Here is a 17,644-nt window from a genome sequence, read left to right as displayed (position 1 = left end):
TAGACTCTTGTCCAAAGCAATGACAGCTGGAGTATTTACTTAAACCAATTCTACATGTCCCCTTGTTGTAGGGTGTGGGGTTGTAAGAAGAAAAAGCCCTGGAAACTGTAAGGCTGGTGATAAGGTATGAGTACAGGCAACATTACGTATCTTTTCCTGCTGGCACTGGGACTGTTCACTGTATTTCTCTGCGTAGCCTTGAAATTGGCCTGGTCAGCTTGGGTCTGCATATTTCCATGCACATTCTTGGCGTCTGCTTCTCAGATGCTGGCATTGATTTCATGGCAAGCACATTTTGTTCAGAAGTGTCAAAGGTTGCTTTTATGGAAAAAGTCTTGAGCACTGATGAGCTGAAGGCACACAATATCTAGCTGAACTCATCTCCGTGGCCAGCACTTAAAGCAGCTTGGGTGAGGCTGCAAAAAAAAAATGAATTGAGATTAAGAAATGGACTTTTCTGTGGGAGTCTTTAGTAAAAGAAGAAAAAACAGACTATCGTGGGGTGGAATCCAGCAACTTATCCAGTTTGCAAACCGCTGCAGTGTTGGGTCACAGTCATGCATTTTAGGCAGCTCAGAAATTACAAGTCTGTGCCCTGGGGGTTGTGCTGCCTGTCTCCTTGCTACATATTGAGTCTCTGGGGATCTCCTTTCCTTGTTGTTCAGATTGTTGTGACTACATTTCCTAGGGCTTGCTCAGCACTCCTATGTAACTGGTGCTCTGATGAAAGCAGTGGGCATCTTTTTACTTGCCTGCTTACCATTTGGTCTTCATTGCAGAATAAGGACTGAGCTTTCAGACCATGACAGTTCTTGCTTTCCAGTAGGGTGCTGCAGTCATAAGGGACACAAGATGAGTTTTCCAAAGTATAATTTTGCATCAAAAAACAACAAAAAGACCTTATTGCACTAGAGCTGGGATCAAGTCAGCTGAGCAAGTTTAATTTGTCTATAGCCCTGGAGCTGACCAGCCAGGACAAGGATTTCTATCCTGAAGGTAACAGTGATAATTCAAAGAAAGTGTAGATGCTGACAAGTCTGGAGAATCAACAGAGGCACTGTGCCACACAATGCCAGTTTCTAGTTTGCGGTACAACTGATTCCACAGTCTGGTGCAACTCAGGAGGAATACACTGGGAACCAAGTCGTTTGGTCAGCCCACATGCAGCAGGTTTCCTGGTAGGTTTTGCAGAACCAAAGGCTTGTAGCAAAAGGGAGGTGGAATATGCGAGCTCCCACTATAAAAAGCAGTTTTGCTTTGCTAAGGGGAAATGGCTCAGCAAAAAGAGAACCTGGAGCCTTCATTGCTGTCCTCCTGGATCTGCTTGTTGCCTGACATTTGGGGCAAATGCTGGAAGGGTGAATGATTCTTCCCTGTTTTTTCTCAGCAATAATAGTTCTCACTCTGTCCTCGTCACAGTTCTTGCTCTCCTGTCTGGGACCTGCACAGTCCAGTTTCCTCTTCCCAAGTCTGTTGCCTTTCTTAATCTCAATGCAAACGTACTAGGCTAGAAATCCTGCCCTGGGAGTGTAGGTTACACCAAGCCTTCAAGAATCTGTCATGCATCGCACCTCTTCATATGCTCCTGTTGTGCATCTACTGGATCTCTTTTCTCCTTTACCCCTTTTTGGCTTCCTGCACTGCCCTGTTCCACAGGCTGTGGGAAAGATGCTTGTCATGATCTGACCTCCTCGGCATGTGTCCCACTGCTGACCATGCCCCTGCTCTGCCAGGCAGGCCATCCCACTCCAACCCCCTCCTCCTGCTCCAGATCACAGCCCCTGAGGGGTCTTTGTCCGCCTGTTGAGAGCAGCCCCTGTCCCGCCATTCCCACATGGCGCACCCTCCCCAGCAGCCCCCTCCCCATTCAGCAGTTTGGGCTGAAAGAACCTTGGCTAATTATGCCGGGCTGAAAATTACCACTTTGCTGTGTTCTCCTGCTGCTGGGCCCATTTGTGTGGGGCCTGTAGTTAGAGGGAACAAAGTCCCCCCTGTGGAGCCAGGCAGGCCCCAAGTGTGAAGCTACAGGTACAAGCAAGAGGGGAATGAAGAGAATAATTACCAGCTTCTCCAGGTGAAAGCCCCGTTAAAACTTCAATAAGCCAATTAGGGGCCAGGGTGTGTGTGGGGGGAGAGTCTCCCCCACCTATAAGTGATTCCCACCAGGCAATTAACAGAAATCATTTCACGGAGAGGAGGATAAGAAATAGCTCTTAGAAATTGTCTTGAGTTGGGGGGGCCTGAAACAGCACGACTGCTGTAGTGGTCCTCGTGTACTTGTTGGAGGTTGCTCCTGGCTCACTGTGTGGCCTGAAAGTGTTGGTGGGGCTAGGGGGAGAGGGAGGAGGGAGGGAAAATGGCAAAGAAAAAGGAATCGCTGGAGCTTTACACCTGGGCAGGCTTTGAGAAAGCAAGGGCTAGAGTTCAGAGCTTCTTGTAAGGCTGTGTGTGGGCGCAGAGCACTGAGTGTGAGGGGGCTACTGGATCTGGGGGAGTGGGTGAGGATCAGGCTCAGGGTGCCTTCCCCATCGCGGTGAGGGGGGAGGCTAATGCTGTTGAACCCAGTATGGAGGGGATAGGTGCTGGGTGTGAAGGCTCATAGTGGCTGTGCAAGTGGGTGAGAAATGAGTGCCAGGCCTTCAGAGATCTGCCTGAGATAAGTGATGGTCTGTAGGTGTCCTGCCTTATCCCAGGAGCAGATGGTGTCTGGTGTCTAATACATGTGTGTGTATCTCATTCAGGGACCATGTTTTTCTGCTGCTCGGTCAGCAGCTTCACCTGTTTCTTCCTTTCAATTGGTTCTAAAAAGCCAGTGGATTTGCTCAAGATGGAGGTTTTATGAAGTCACCTTGCAGTTTCCTTGCACTATATTGCAGATGGCATGTGCAGCAGTTGGAGGTAGAGCATACTGTCTGGTCGGTACCTAGCAGGAGTCTTGCTCTACTCCCCAGAGCAGCCATTCAAATACAGATAGGCAAGAGTAGAGCGTAGGATGAAGTTTCTTCAGATGGCTGAGATTACCCTAGTGATATTGGAAAAGAGAATGCATAATATAATTAAAGAAGTCCAGATGCAAGCTGTGGTTATTTCACCTGCACTTGCAAAAGAAGACACAAAAAAAGCCCCCCCACCTTAAACTCCTCAAAACTCAAATGTAACCGTAGTACTGACTTTATTTGCCTTTCTAATGTTATAGCTTCTGAGAATTAAAAGTGTCCTGTGAGGTTTTGTTCTGGTTACTGATCAGCTGAAGCTGAAATAACCCTACTGTAGTGGTGTTTAACCACCTACTCTTGCACTGACCTGGAAGTCCCTAGACTTCCTCTTCCCCCCACCTTTGTCTTTCCCCAGAAAGCTTTCTATGGTAGGAATAGAGAACTGTGTCTCTTGCATAGCCCAGCTTTTGGACTCGGAAGTGGTTTCTCAGCAGAGTCATGTTTCTTTGATTTGGCTTCCAGGATGTAACCCCAGTTGAAGCCTGCAAAGAGGGCTCTGTTCACAGAAAGGCCTGGTAAGCATGCAGGGGCAAAACGGTTTTGGCATGGATTTTCTGCCCCCTTTGGTACACATTGTTCAGACCAGTGCCTGAGTTAGGTACTGAATTACATTTCTTCTATGGTTAAGGAGTCTTCTCTCTCCTGCCCCCTTCTTCCCCTCCTGTAATAACAGTCATAGCTTGAGCATCAGTTGGGGGTTAAATTGAGTCTGGAGAGAGCTAGGGATGCAGGAGTTCTTGTACAGAGACCTTTGTCCTGAACAAGCACTCCATGCCTTGCAAGCCCAGAGGTTAGGGAGTGAGGAAGGATGATGAAGAGGGTTGGACATACCATGCAAATAAGTGTTTTACACCATTAAACATGGGCTATCAAACCTTTCCCTTTATTAAAGGAGTAGGGCTGATATCAACCCAGTAGAAGTACTTGTGCAGCCACAAAGGCCATTCTGTTTGAGGTTCTGAAAAATGACAGCAGCACTATGAAAAGCACTGTTTGAAAACCCCTCTTCTATGGGAACACTCAGGACCCTCAATTGACTTTTATAGAGCTAATCTGAGTGTGGTCCTGTCCTGGACATTTTCTTCTTCCTAAAAGCATGTGTCATGAGGATTATATTTAGATGCAAACAGTCCATGGAACATCAGGACTGTCTGTGGGTGGACTCACTAGTTTTTAGTAAAGGATATTTTCCTGTTCAGTGCTGCAGTGTGGAAGGCCTGTGTGCGTGTGTCTGTCCTGGCTGGAATGTCTGTCTTAATGTCATTGAGCTCAGTCTTTCTCCAGAAATGGGGATTACGTTCTATATCTGGCTGCCTGTTTTCACAAAATTTGCCTACTGCAGGGACAGTGAACAAGGTTATGGGATGACTTGGGCAGACAATATGGGGTGAAACTGCAAAGCAATGAAGGCAAGATGGAGGTGTCTAGCTTGGGTACCTGCTAAGCAACTTGCTAGAGTAGGGGTGATCCATCTGCTGTGCGGGGAATTGGACCTTTGGGGATATTAAAGGCTTATTCTGTTCTTCAGCGTGTGGGTCTCTGAAGACATGAATTTAGAGGCCAAGGCAGAGGGTTGGAGAGGTGAAGCTGACATTCCCTCTGCCCTGAGGCACGCAGTAAATGATATGGGAGACAATAACGTGAGCATTTTTTCTCTCAAATATGCTGGAGTTCTGCCTCAAATGTGAGACTTAACTGTTTCAAACCAGCATCTCTACAGTGCCCTTCAGTACAAAATGCAAATGCCTTCTTTCTGGGGACCCCTTTCTAGTGGTCCACTTGAGGCTCGAGGCAGCATGTGAATGAGTTATTAGTCTCTCTGTCTGTGCCTGTGTCACTGGTGCTTCTTGCCAGAGTACAGCATTTCCTCTTGGAGCAGTAGTGGTTGTAAATGTTGTGGCGTTCATGCAGTCTTCTATGTGTTTTGTTTTCTCTGTGCTGAGTCCCTGGTGGGGAGTGGCAGAGCTCTTCTGTAGCTTCTCTGTGTGCAATTTACGATGCATATCAGGAGCGCAGTTCAACCCTGATCTGACTGATGCCTTGAGGGACGCTGCGGCATGCACACGAGTCTCAAAGAAGCAGCAGCAAACATGCCAGCGCTTTCCAGTCTGTTTGTGGAACAAGCCTGGTCATTTGCCTCCAGCTGCTGGTTCTCTTTGGCAATGTTATTCACTGCTGAACAAAGATGAGGCTATACTGCAGTGGGTCTCTGCTTGCTCAGGTGAGCTCAGTCCTGTTATTGAGTCCAAATACAAGGCTATTTTGTGTGCTTGCAAGCAGTTGGGCCCAAATACAAGCTTGGCTTTAGAGCACTCTAGAAGCTCTTCTGTGTGCTGAGTCTGGAGTAGTACAGGGACCTGAGGAGACTGCCAACAGACTCCTGAAACCAGGCTTCAGCGAAGTGCAGTGTGGGTAACCTTGAGCCTAGAACAGCAGCCAGCGACATAGATAGAAAATGTTTGAGTCAGTTTGATGGACCTTGTTGTTGTCTTTTCCTTGCACTGAAGATCTGGAGCTGAAGCATTGCGTGGCAACAGTGCGGGAGGAGCACATGGGAGGATGTGGGAGGAGGTACATGGGACTGGAAGGATGGGAAGGCTCTTGAGGACTGAGGAGTATGGAAAGACGTAGTCTGGAGTGAAAAGCCAGAGGAATGTTGCAGAGCTGTAGTAAATTGGATGCAACCTGCACTTGTTATTTCAGGTTTTGGAGAGTTATATCGTATGTCATTGGCTTCTTCACCTTTTCCAATCTTCTTCTAAATAGCTTTCCATTCCCCACATTCCCTGTTCTGTAAAGCTGTAATTTTGGCTCATTAACAGTGGCCAGACTTCTGGTGCAACTTCCTTACCTGCTGATTTTTGTTCAGTTTGTGGTTGCCGAGTTGTTAGCATATAACCCAGCTGTCCTGACTTACTTCTGAGATACTGAAGGTGCTTGGTTCAGTTCTCTGGTCATCCTGCTAGAGGCACAAAGTAGTGCTAAGGGGATGGTCTGGGGAAGTGCAGGGGCAACACCAGCCCTGCATGACCACCCAATCTGGCTTTGTCCAGCATTGCTTGAGTCAAAGGCAGGTGAGACTTGTTGCATGTTTGTGGTGCCTGCTTTCTCATGGAGAAGAAAATGCTAAACTGATGCTGTACTTTTAATTTGCAGGGAAAAAAAAAAAAATGCTCCTGGGGAAAGAGCACCTGCTTCCCCCGCACCATCTCAGTCTCCCTCCCTTTGTGTGTATCTGGTCTGTTGGAGAAGCCTCATGCTGGAGATGCCAAAACTCCTTGTGCTGAGTTTCCGACCCCCTCCTCTTCCCTTCACAATGTTGTTACTGTTGCATCTGCTCCCCAGCCTCCTGGGCTCTTCAGCAGGGGCTCCATCAAGTTTGTGTGACCTTAGCACTGTATTCATGCTGCAGGAGTTACCTTCCGTAATGATGTCAACTGATGAGGTTAGCAGGATGGTGGCGGCCACGATAAGACATGACATGTTCTAATGATTCGCCTTAGCGAGCTGCGTGTGTGTGTTGGGGGGGCAAAGAGGGGCTTAGAGAGGGGAGGTGGGGGCCCCACAGGTGCCGACAAAGACTTTGACCTTTGCTGCTATAATATCAGTGTTTCACAGGCAGGGCGGTTCGGTAACCCACTTTCAGCCCATCAAAAATTGATTTAATTGCAATTTTTTCCCCCAATTAGGAGCACTGGAGCTTAACTAATTGGAGTAATAGAGAGTAATAAGGCTCTGATAAAAAGCCTTCCTCTGCCTCCTTTGTATCTTGTGTCATCGCCTGTCAGAGGTCAGAGAGCTTGCATATTCTATTAGGCAGAGTTGCCTTCATTTGTACAAATTAGTTTACCCAACAGTAATTAAAATGCCAGTGCGGGTCGGGGAGAGCTGAATACAATTGATGGGCACGTTGGTGAAGGATTTGACAGCTCCGGTGGCCTCCCTTGCCAAAGCGTGTCAGTGCTGAATCAAAGGCTACACAAACCCACAGACCCGTGTGTTTAACCCGCAGCACCGTTGGCACCAACTGCTTTCTCTCTTCTCCACTCTCCATTTTTGGACTTGCTTTCTCTTCTCCTCCTTTTCTCATCCCACTTGAGACTTTTTAAAAAGGATGTTTCCCATCTTTGAGCTGTCCTTTCTGTTGATCGCTTTCATAACACTGCTACCAGCCCCCCCATCCTGTCTCCCTCGGTGCTCCCCCTCCTCTCCCCCTGCCTTCCACATTCCCAGCTGCAGGGCTCTGTCAAGTAATAACTTCTTTGTTTCCCGGTCCGATGAGTCTCTATATATAATAGTCTCCAAAATGGAACAACGACGTCCAATTCCAGGGGGCAGGGGAGCGTGCGAGGAGGAAGGAACAGGCTCTTGCACGTGTCAAGCAGATTCTGGATTTGAAATCCCTGAAGGAGCAGAATAGGACTTGAGAAGCAATCTGTTTACAGTACAGGGGAAGGGTGGAAGCCTGGGGCACGGGGGAAGTTTAGGCAGAAGAGGTTGGAAAAGGGCCTGTTTCACCCAGGTTCCTTCAGTCACTTTGCATTGCAGGAGTCCCAGCTCAGGCAGTGCTTGCTCTGAAGATTGGGTTGAAAGTGAGGAAGGTATGTATTGTACAATGGGAGCCTCATGACAAAGAGCATCTTTTCAAAAAGACTGATGTGCAGCTCTGATTCACCTACATCTGGCAATGTTCTCTCAATGATGGAGTAAAGAGGGATGCTACAGGTGGGGTGAAACTCTATAGTTGCCACCTTGGGAGCAGGCATGGGATCATTGTAGCTGGACTGTAGCCAGAGCACTACTGCTGTTGCCAGAAATGCCATGGAATCTCCAACAACCACAAGTCAGTCAGATGAAGTTCTTGTGTTTCTTCCAACAGCACTGCCAGGATACATGCTGTCTCTCATCCCCTGGTCCAGCTTCTTTTGTGGCGGGATGATCTTTAGTGAAATTTCTGTTCTGTAGCATAGAGAAGGTCTGGCTTCAGGAGAAGTGGTTCTCTTTTTCTCTTCTCTGTCTCTTCTCTGTTGGGTGTTTCAAATGGGAAACAGAACATCAAAGTATTAGATGAGTTGGAAGATGCCTTGCTTTGGACAACAAAAACATGCTGTGTATGAAGCATGTGTGTCTCAATGCTCTGCAAAATCCTCGCCTTCCTGGCATGGCAGATGTGGAAATGCGGTGTTGGCTTGCTTGTTTTTACCTCCTGGGGGATCCCTGTGAAGCCAGCATGCCCTGTTATGGAAGCCCTGCAATGGTGCTTATTTTCCCATTAGAGGGTCCTTTTGGAGGGAGCTTGTAGTCATGGTACCCAGCAGCTTTCATAGGGCAGAGGAAAGCTTAGTGGGGAAGGGACTTTGCATCTCCAAAGCCATCTGAAGCTTGGCCATAGCAGTCTTTTATGTAGTATGTAGATGCATCTGATCGATGTCTCTGTACATCAGTAGTATCATATATACTTCAGAGAGATGGGTCATCCATGCGGTAATATATATTAGGGTATCTTGTGCTCTCCTCTTCCAATCTAGTCTGACTCCTGAAAGCATTGTAGGCAAAATAAATGACACTCACTAAGCTAGTAACTCAGCTTGAGTTGTTTCTCTTGAGCAGCTGGCAAGAACACCAGTGGAGAGGTTGCACTTCCCTAGGTCAGAGGTTTTTAGTGTGTGCTCTGTGCTTCCTAAGACAAAAAGCTTTGTTGAAGGTAAACTGAAAGAAGCAAATCTAGTAGAAGGCTTCTGAAACATCATTCCACAGAACCGAAGTTCTGGAGCCAGCCTTTACGTGCTTAGCTCCAATTTGCTTACCAAAGCTGACTTGTGTTGGCCTTTTGCTTGGAGTTAAACTGTCGCCTCTGTGAGGTTCCCAGTTACAAGAGGCCTGAAGGTGTATGCCTGCAGACCAGACTCATGGTGAGAGGCCCTGTATCATCCCCTGGGAATCCAAACTTCCAGGTCAGTTCGCTCCCAGGCTTTGACAATTTCTCATTGGCACCACTTCATGTGTGTGTCTTGTGAATGCTGCTTTCTAATCCTGGCAGTGAAGGTGCCCCGCTCTTCTGTGAGAAGTCTTATCTTTGCTTGCTAATGGCCTCCAGCCGGTTAAAGATAAGGCCTGCAAATCTGATCCTGCTGAAGTATGAGAAAAAATTCCTGTTGACTGAATGGAGTCAGATTTACCCAGAAGAGACTTGTTTGTGGCCCTGAGGCCTGTATGCGATGCTGGAGAGAAATCTCTTAATCTAATACTATTTTTCTTTTTCTTTTTTTTTTTTTTTTTTTTTTGGTGGGGTGGGGAGTAAGGACTGAGGGGGGGAAAGCTGAAGTCCAGAACTGACATCCTGAGCAGGGATTAGACCTTGCTGTTCCTCCCACCTCTTTCTCCCTGTTGGTGTGCCTCCATGCTAATTTAGACCTGTGGCAACCATCAAAGCCTTGTGCATACCTTCTGCACAAAGGGGCCTGTCTCCCATGTGAGGGTGTTCTCTGCTGGGGCAGAGTCAGTTTGTCCCCCAAAAGAAAAATCTTAAACACCCAATTGCCTGCTTGACTGACTCCCTGACTGCTATTATGTTTCTAACCACGGTAATTGGCTTTAGTAGTTATTAATGGATTATGTTTGGGGAGGGAGGGACAGAACCCAACACCTAGCTTTGTAGCTGAGGGACTCCTTGACCATACTGCTGCTTTCCAGACATGGGGTTTGACTGGTGAGCTGTCAGAGTGGGTGTTGTTTGCTTGTTTTCCTCTGAGAGGGGAGACATTGACAAAAGGGAAATGTTCCTTCTTGTCCTGCGCTATGGTGGACAGAACACAGGTGTTGAGCACAAACTCTGTTTCCAAATATGAAATGTTGCCGCTTTCTTAATTGGCCCTTGTGGCTGCTGCACAGCAGCAGGAATTGGCTTTTCCTTAGGCTTTCAGATTTTGATCAGGGACTTTCATGGAGAATAATGCGTGCACCCTGCAGCATCTGTGCAGAGAGCTCCGTGCTGCAGGTGCATTGGGTCAATGGCACGTGCACTTGCCAATGAACCTGGGATTTTGCACGTAAGACATCCTAGTTGGAGAGGCTTTGAAATAGCTCTGGTGCTGCAGGCCTTGTCTAGCCCTAAGGGGCAGCTAAGGGTCATAGGACTTGTGAACGCCTCCAGGTATGTGAGTTTGGGTAAGAGGGATGAAGTCAGGAAAAAAAGAGAGCCTTGGTAGCTGTAGCTCTTCCTTGGTTCCTGTAGCTTTTTGAGATGGCTTGATATAATCTGCTTACCTCTTCTGTAGAGGGTATAGGCAAGGCTGCTTTGGCCTTACGATTTGGAGAAACCAATCACACAGCTAAACCACAGAGCTAGAAGTAGGAGTCCTGAGTTCTGGCCCTGCTCCCACGTGGCTCTTCTCTGGCTTTGATTGAGTTAAGTGCGTGGTCACTGCTTTGCTGCTGGGTGCCTTGTAACACCAGTAATAGTGCTTCTCTGAAGTCAAGGACGCTGCAAGAATCCCTTCCTGGTACAGAAGAGGCTTGGAGACACCTTCTGACTTCCAAAGAAGAATGTTGTAGAGGATCAAAGAAATGTTTAAAAATGCTATTTTTACAGGCATGACATTGTTTCCTTATTTTGCTTTCCTCTTTCAGCTGCCAGCTCCATGTCACGCTGCAAAAGATGTTTAGGCAAAGCACAGAGCCGGCTTTTATTTAAAGCAGGCTCCATTTCCTGCCTTCATGCTATCCTTGTTGCAATGACTTAAACATAGTTTTGGCGTTTTATTCTCAGTAGCTGTAATAAATGCGGCTTTGTGAGAGGTCATTTATAGCTTACTTAGAAATCTTTGGATGAGATGCTTTCTCTTATTTGGACTGAGAATAGGAAGTTGGCACAAAACAAGCAGTGTGGTGTGGAGAGCCACAGCACCCGTGTTCCTGCTGCTTGATTTTAAGGATTTTTTCTTGTTGTATCAACTAGTTTGAGGCCATTGGCTGTCAGGTGACCTCTGGAGCCAGCATGTACAGCAAGGACATAGCATCGCCAAAGAGGCCTTTGGAATAGACCCTGCTGGAGAGTGTGAACTGAGCCAAATATTGCTGCAGGAGAGCTGTGCTGCCTCTATTAGAGAATGCTTGAGCACTGAGGAGGGCAACCTGATCCAGCTTTTGAAATTGGCCCTACTTTGAGCAGGCTGGACTGGAGAACTCTGTTCTGTGATTCGTTAGGCCTGTGATGCTGCAGCCAATTTATGATTGTGCTTAGAAACTGCCAGCAAACAGCAGTGAGACATGAAGTGGGAAGTAACAGGGAATTTTTCATGGGGTCTTTCTGCAGCTTGCAGCATTGACTTTATATGAAACTTGCTGAGTGCTAACTGTTTTGCAAATGCTGCTGCAATTTACAGCTGTTCCTACTTTAGGTTTTCCCTCTGCGTATGCAAATACATCTTTATGTCCTACCAATTCTCTGCAGTTGCGACCTGCTGCATCTGGGAAGCTCAGCTACTGAGAGCTCTGGAGCATCGCTCCCTTTGCTGCTCCCTGCCCCTTGTGAAATATGGTGGAATGTGCTGAAACAGTCTTGAACCAGAATTCAGAGTCTTTGTAGCCTGTTTTCTCTGTCTTGCTCATGCACTATTTCTTCAGAACATGAGGATTAGTAAGTGTTTTTTTTTTTTCTTTGCTTGTTTTTTTTTAAACAGCTCATTTGTGACAGGGACAGCCTGCTGTGGACACACCTCACCTTTGAGAATCTGGGACCTTGAAAGGTGAGTGAACTTCCAGGTTACAGGGAGGGACTTGACGAGAAAAGTGAATAACAATGGGAAGTGCAATATTGGAGATGCCGTAAAATCATTTATGTAGGCAAGGGATGTTTAAGCATGATATGTGGGATGGAGTGGGGAATGGTACAAACTGGTGTGGAAAGGTGTATGTGGGGGGTGGTTCTGGTTCAGTGGGGAGCAGCTCAACTTCTCTTCCCAGCTTTTCTCATTGACTGCACTGCCATACTGATTTCTTCCCGTTACCCATGTACAGTCAGAATATGCCCATTATACCTTCCTCTTCATCTTTCTCAGTTGATACTTCAGACTGAGCCAGAGAGATGAGGAAGGTGATATGCATCTTCCCATTCACCCACTTGTCTGTGGTGCTTACAAGCCAGAGGCAAATGCAGGCCCTATAGTCATCTTGTCCTGGCTGGTGTTTCTGGTAGCTCAGGGAAGTGAGGGGTGGTGACAGGTTATCTACAGAATTGACTTAAGTCAAGCATGTTGTCTTCTCTCTGTCTTAATAAGCATTGAGGAGGTTAATTGCTGTGGCTTCCGATTTGGGGCCATTGAGTAGTTCCTGTTCGGTGAACGTGCTGACCTTAGCAACTGGGGAAATGTTGGGATCATCCTGATGTGAGACTCGACTGCTGACAAATTTGAAACTCTCAGCCTAGGGGTCTTTGTGTAGTGATGGACAGATAGCAAATATTTGACAGGATTATTGAACTCTAGCTCAGCTTTCCAGGACTGGTATGCTCTGGGTAGGAGTGGCACAGCACAGATTATCAAGGGAGTGCCATCAGGATTGAGTGGGCTCTGGGAGGGGAGGGAGGGGGACAATGTCAGAAGGGGTCTGAGGGGTGTCAGCAGAGCTGCATGTGGGGAAAGGAGATAGAGGAGGATTGGTGTGGATGCAGGGCTGGTCTGAGGCCAATTGCCTTCTAATCTATAGTTTAGATTTTAGTCAACTGCATCAAATACAGATCTAAACCTGCTTTTCTCTGAAGTAACAAAAATAAAGACTTTGCAAAGAATGCATCCCACAAAGGACAAACTAGAGCAGGAAAGACAGCGCCAGTGCATTCAGCTATGGTGCATGTTTCTCAGTGACCTTATCCAATGGTGCCTTTGGAGTACCCCATAAGGATGTAGGCTGTGCTGAGGTACCCCAGCCCATCAAGTCTTCCGGCTGTCCTTGAATAGAGGCATCTGACAGGAGTGAGGAGATAGGCAACCCTCTCCCCCCTGCCCCAGCCTCTCTGACAGCCTTTCCCAGGGAAGCCTGAAGAGATAATAAAGCTGTGTAGAAAATAGGATTAAGGTAATGAACAGGCACAACGGAGTTTGATCTTTCAATAACGTCAAAGCCTGAGTGACAGGCAAATAAAAAAGCCAAGGCAACCTAGGCCACTGGGCCTCTGTTGCAATGGCTGGAGTGTCAAACTTATTCTTCCCTCTTCACCTGTCACAGCTGGAATGCACCGTGCCACTGGGTCTTTTCCTCTCCAGGGACCTGTGTGTGAGCTGAGAGTCTCGTCAGCACGTGCAGGGCCGGAGGGTGAGTAGGGAGCATGGCCAGGAAACTAGCACGTGAAGCTTGATATGATCATTCATAGTGAGGAACTACAGAGCTGTTCTTCCAGGTCTTGACTTCTCCATAAACTGTTCTTCCTAGCGGAGCTTTGGATTCCTTTTCGAAGGCTCCAGTGGTTGCCAGAAGCCATCTTGTAGGGAAATGCTGTCTCTTCATTTGAGGCATGTGCATGTTGTCTCCCTGGTCATACTCCAGAATTGCGACCATGGCATGGAAACTCAAAAATCTTAGAACTACCCAGGACTGAAAAGCTCCTCCTGTGCCCAGTGTGTCCTGCTAACATCTGGCAGACAAAGCCAGACTTTGCTGCTTACCTCTTCCTTGTGGCCACAAAAGGCCAGAGTCTGACCTGCAGAGGCCAAACATGGCAAGGACATTACCTGTAAGAGCAGAATCCAGGCAACTTTTCTGTCAAAAAAGAGGCATGTAAAGCAATACTGTCATGGTTTGGGCTGGACTGGCCACTGAAATAAATGGCAGCTTAAGACATCTTTAAAACTACAGAATCCGTAGTACCGCTTGGGTGTTTAGCATGGTTGAAGACCAGCTAGTTCAGTTAGCTGGGCTTTTTCTGCGTGGAGCTGTGTGTAAGTAACATTGCAGCAGTTTCTGTGGCATTCTCTTCCCTTGGGGTAGGTGGTCTTTTTCTCCAACAGCTGAGAGCTGGAACATGCTACAAAAGGATTTAAGGCTTAAATAACCTTTTGTGTACTGATCTTCTTAGTTCCAGGCCAGATAAGTCCTTGGCTGGTGCTTGTAGCTGTTGGTCATGGTATGTTTTCGTATTTATGACCTTTGCTGTTCCCTGACCCTGAGGCAGCCATTCTCATCCCTCCAAGAAGACGGGGATAATGTCTTCACCTGGAAATATGTTCTGGGCTTTGAAAAGGGCTTGGTTGGGTTTGACGGCAAGGAAATTTTTAGTGGGGAAAAGAAACACCTCTTGCTGCGTCCCACCCCCACAACTGTCTTTCATTTCTGGCTCTGTTGAGATGATGGCGTTGGATCAAAGCTGCAACAGGCAGCAACAAGCAATTGTCAAGGGGAGTCTAAAGCAGGGGAATGACCACATAATGCCAAGACACTGTCTCTGATGGCTGAAATTCCAGCTGCTGTTACACCTGGCCCTTTCTCCTGTAATGAAGCAGGAATTATTTTTTTTTTTCTTGTGCTTTTGAAGCTGGCTAGCTACACCTCTGGAGGACATGTCTCATCCCACAGATGCTACATTGTGCCATCTGATTGCTTTTAGAGGTGGGGAAGTTGCCGTGCACTTATTGCCACTCAAGATCAAGGGGTGTGTGCAGAGGGGTGTGTGTGAATAACTTTGGTGATTAGAGGCCTGCACAGGAAAGAGGATGATTAGCAGTATAGGCCACTGGATACTAACCTGTGTCCTTGCATCAAGTATCAGGCCTTGCGGACTCCTTGGTTTATTGCAAGTCCCCTTGACTCTCTGCGCTAGTGAGGGATATGATGGCAGCTGCCCCTCTTGCAGGTCAGGTACCTCTGCTCCCTTTTGCCTTTCCCTGCTCAGACCTTCCTGTCCCATCTGCCAGTGCTAGTGTGTGGCTCAGCAGAACAGCCAGTTAATGGCAAGCAAGAGAAAAGGAAATTTTCTTCAGATCCTGTTTCTCTTTCTTTCTCTTCCCACCTCCTGTCTTCTTTCAAAGTTTAAACTCCTTGGGAGACAAGGGTGACGCACCACTGGGAAGAGCTACAAGGCTAGCATTTGTCGTTTGCTTGTGGAGAACGGTTGTCGTTGTTTGCTTGTGGAGAACGGTTGCTCTCCAGCTTATTGTGATGGTCTGCATGTCACAGAATCATAGAATTGTCTAGGTTGGAAGGGACCTTTAAGATCATCTAGTCCAACCACCAACCTAACACTGCCAACACTACCACTGAACCATGTCCCTCAGCACTACATCTACCCATCTTTTAAATACCTCCAGGGATGGCAATTCCACCAGTTCCCTGGGCAGCCTGTTCCAATGCTTGACAACCCTTTCTGTGAAGAAATTTTTTCCTAATATCCAATCTAAACTTCCCCTGGCATAACTCGAGGCCATTTCCTCTTGTCCCTATCGCTTGTTACTCGGGAGATCTACAGCCTCCTTTCAGGTAGTCATGGTCCTTAGGAGACAAATGACCCTGCCTCAAGAATGCTTTTCCATAAGGTAGGATACTCCAGAGGTCACTTTGCAGCAACTCTTGGAGCTATTCTGCCAAGCCCAAATGTTTGAAATGGACGGGTGATGTGTCTGGCAGTCCTCATGCTGTACACACTTTGAATGCACAAGTCCTACATTGTCCTTTCCTGTGACGCAACACGACAGACGCAGGGCAAGAGAGCTGTTGTGAAAACTAAGCCAAAGTTAGCTGTGCCCTGCAAGCCACCCCAGATCCTCTACCTTTTAAACATCCAGTCCTTGTCCATCTCCTCCCCCCTTTTGAAAGCATTTTTGGCAGGGTGGGTTTTTTTGTGTGTGTTTGGTTTGTGTGGTTTTTTTGGTGTTTTTTTTTTTTTTTAAGAACCCTCTAATTTCTTGTTCGGTTTTTCTCCCTCTCCTGAGCCCTTTGAAAGTGGCTTTACGCCGTCACTGACACCAAACTGACACTTTGCGTTTCCCCACTTCTTATCCCTTTATGGCAACAGATGTTGAAATTTTGTATCCCTTTTATCTGTCCCTCTTTGCCCTCTTCCTGTAATTAGGTTTCCCTTGTTAGCAGTACAAAGTGGCCCGGTTTGCTGCCTGGCCTTTTGAGCCATTGTGTCTGAGCACATTTTTTTCCTCCTCTTTCGGAAGAGTTCCTTCCCCCTTAAGTAATAGGCAGGGTGTGGGCCAAAGCTGTGGGTTTTTCTTGTTTCTTTGTTCTCCATTTATCTCTGCCACCTTTTTCAAAGGGATGGAGGGAAAAAAAAAATAGAGTGCATGGAAGGGGAAGATACAGAGTTGCTTTTCTTGACCGTCAGCCCCCCCTGCTCTTCAGGTGTTCAAGGCAGGTGCCTTTGATGTCTGCAAGTTTTGGGGAAGTGGAAGGTAGAGGATTCATGCGAGTGGCTTGGGAGTGGGGGAGAAGGGAGATTCAGGTGTGTGGCTGGTGCCCTCAGCAGAGGGGTGGGGAGGAGTCTTTCAGAGTAGCCAGGCAGCTGCTGAGTGGGTTAGTAATCCTTATTTGCTTCTAGTGTTAATGCATTGCGTTCTTTCTCTCTGAGAGCCAGCATGAGCACTGCCATCATAAGCAGCTGGCTGAAGTTTGCTAACTACCTGCTGCTTCATCTCTGGTATGTGCTTCTATGGAACCCTTGCTACGTTACATCAGTCTGTGCAGTGGGGTGGGCAAGAACGAGTTGCTGTCTTTCAAATTTTGGCATATGTTGATCTGCATCCACTTTGGTGGCTCTTTAGACCCATTGAGCTAGTGAATATGAGCAATTGTCAACAAGATGGGAGAGCTTTAAAACTTAGGGTCCCTGTGCTGTTCTTAAACAGCAAGTGTAATTTGACAGTTGCAGTATGTAGCACAGAACACCCTGGTTAGCTGATCGCTGCTGATGCTTTCCTGTTTAAATCCAGTCCCTGGCTTTGCATCCTGTTGTGCTCAGATTATTTTTTTTTTTTATTGTGGGGGAATAGATAAATGAAATGAGAATTTGCAGATCTAGTTCTTTGTTATAAAGCTTGTTAAATGTTTTCAACAAAAGCTTTTAATGTAGAAGCTTGGCCTGAGATGCACAGACTTCTCAGAGTTGTGTTCTAAAGCAAGTTCTGTAGAAGATCATTCTTTCCACAGCTTTGAACTTCAAGGTTTAAACAAGTTTGAGACCCTCTAATTTAATAACAAAAGGAGTTTGTTGGGTGGAGGGATCAAATGGATTCAGAACTGGAGTTGCTGCATTGAAAGGAAAGGTAACTGACTCCAAGAAGTGTGAGGAGTCTTTCACCCAGACATTTAAACTGGATTTATCCAGTCACAGAGAAGTGGGTGGGTATCTCTGGTAACAGGAGAGACAAGCAATAACAAATATTATCCTGGCACTGATAAGTTTCACAGAACTTGAGGGGCAGAAGAATCATAATACCATGCTGTAGATGCAGATTCCCCTCTCCTGCCCTGCTTTTCTATAGGTTCATCATGCCACATATCTGTTTTTGCCAAGGAGACTCTCTCCAGGCTCTGTGGGAAAGAGGCTTCCTGCTCCTTTTAGGCTTGGGTTTCTTTCTCAGCATCTCTGTCTTGGCTGAACACAGTTTTAAATCACAATAACCAATCCAAAACTTCTCCAACAGTGAGATAAA

General features: G+C 47.0%; 1 protein-coding gene across 1 annotated transcript in view; it reads left to right on the top strand.

The window, feature by feature from the left end:
- Positions 1-17,644, top strand: part of FBXW4 (F-box and WD repeat domain containing 4) — a gene marked incomplete at its 5' end in the record, with an annotated part of 65,868 nt that overhangs the window by 36,119 nt on the left and 12,105 nt on the right. Inside the window, 1 exon segment of the mRNA XM_082486573.1 lies at positions 11,678-11,743. Coding sequence (XP_082342699.1) covers positions 11,678-11,743 — 66 coding nt within the window.

The sequence above is a fragment of the Vanellus vanellus genome (genome assembly GCF_965231255.1).
Source record: "Vanellus vanellus genome assembly, chromosome: 7".
In the NCBI taxonomy this organism is placed as follows: Eukaryota; Metazoa; Chordata; class Aves; order Charadriiformes; family Charadriidae; genus Vanellus; species Vanellus vanellus.
The sequence above is the reverse complement of the archived record's forward strand: the minus strand, read 5'-3'. Positions and strand labels throughout refer to the sequence as shown.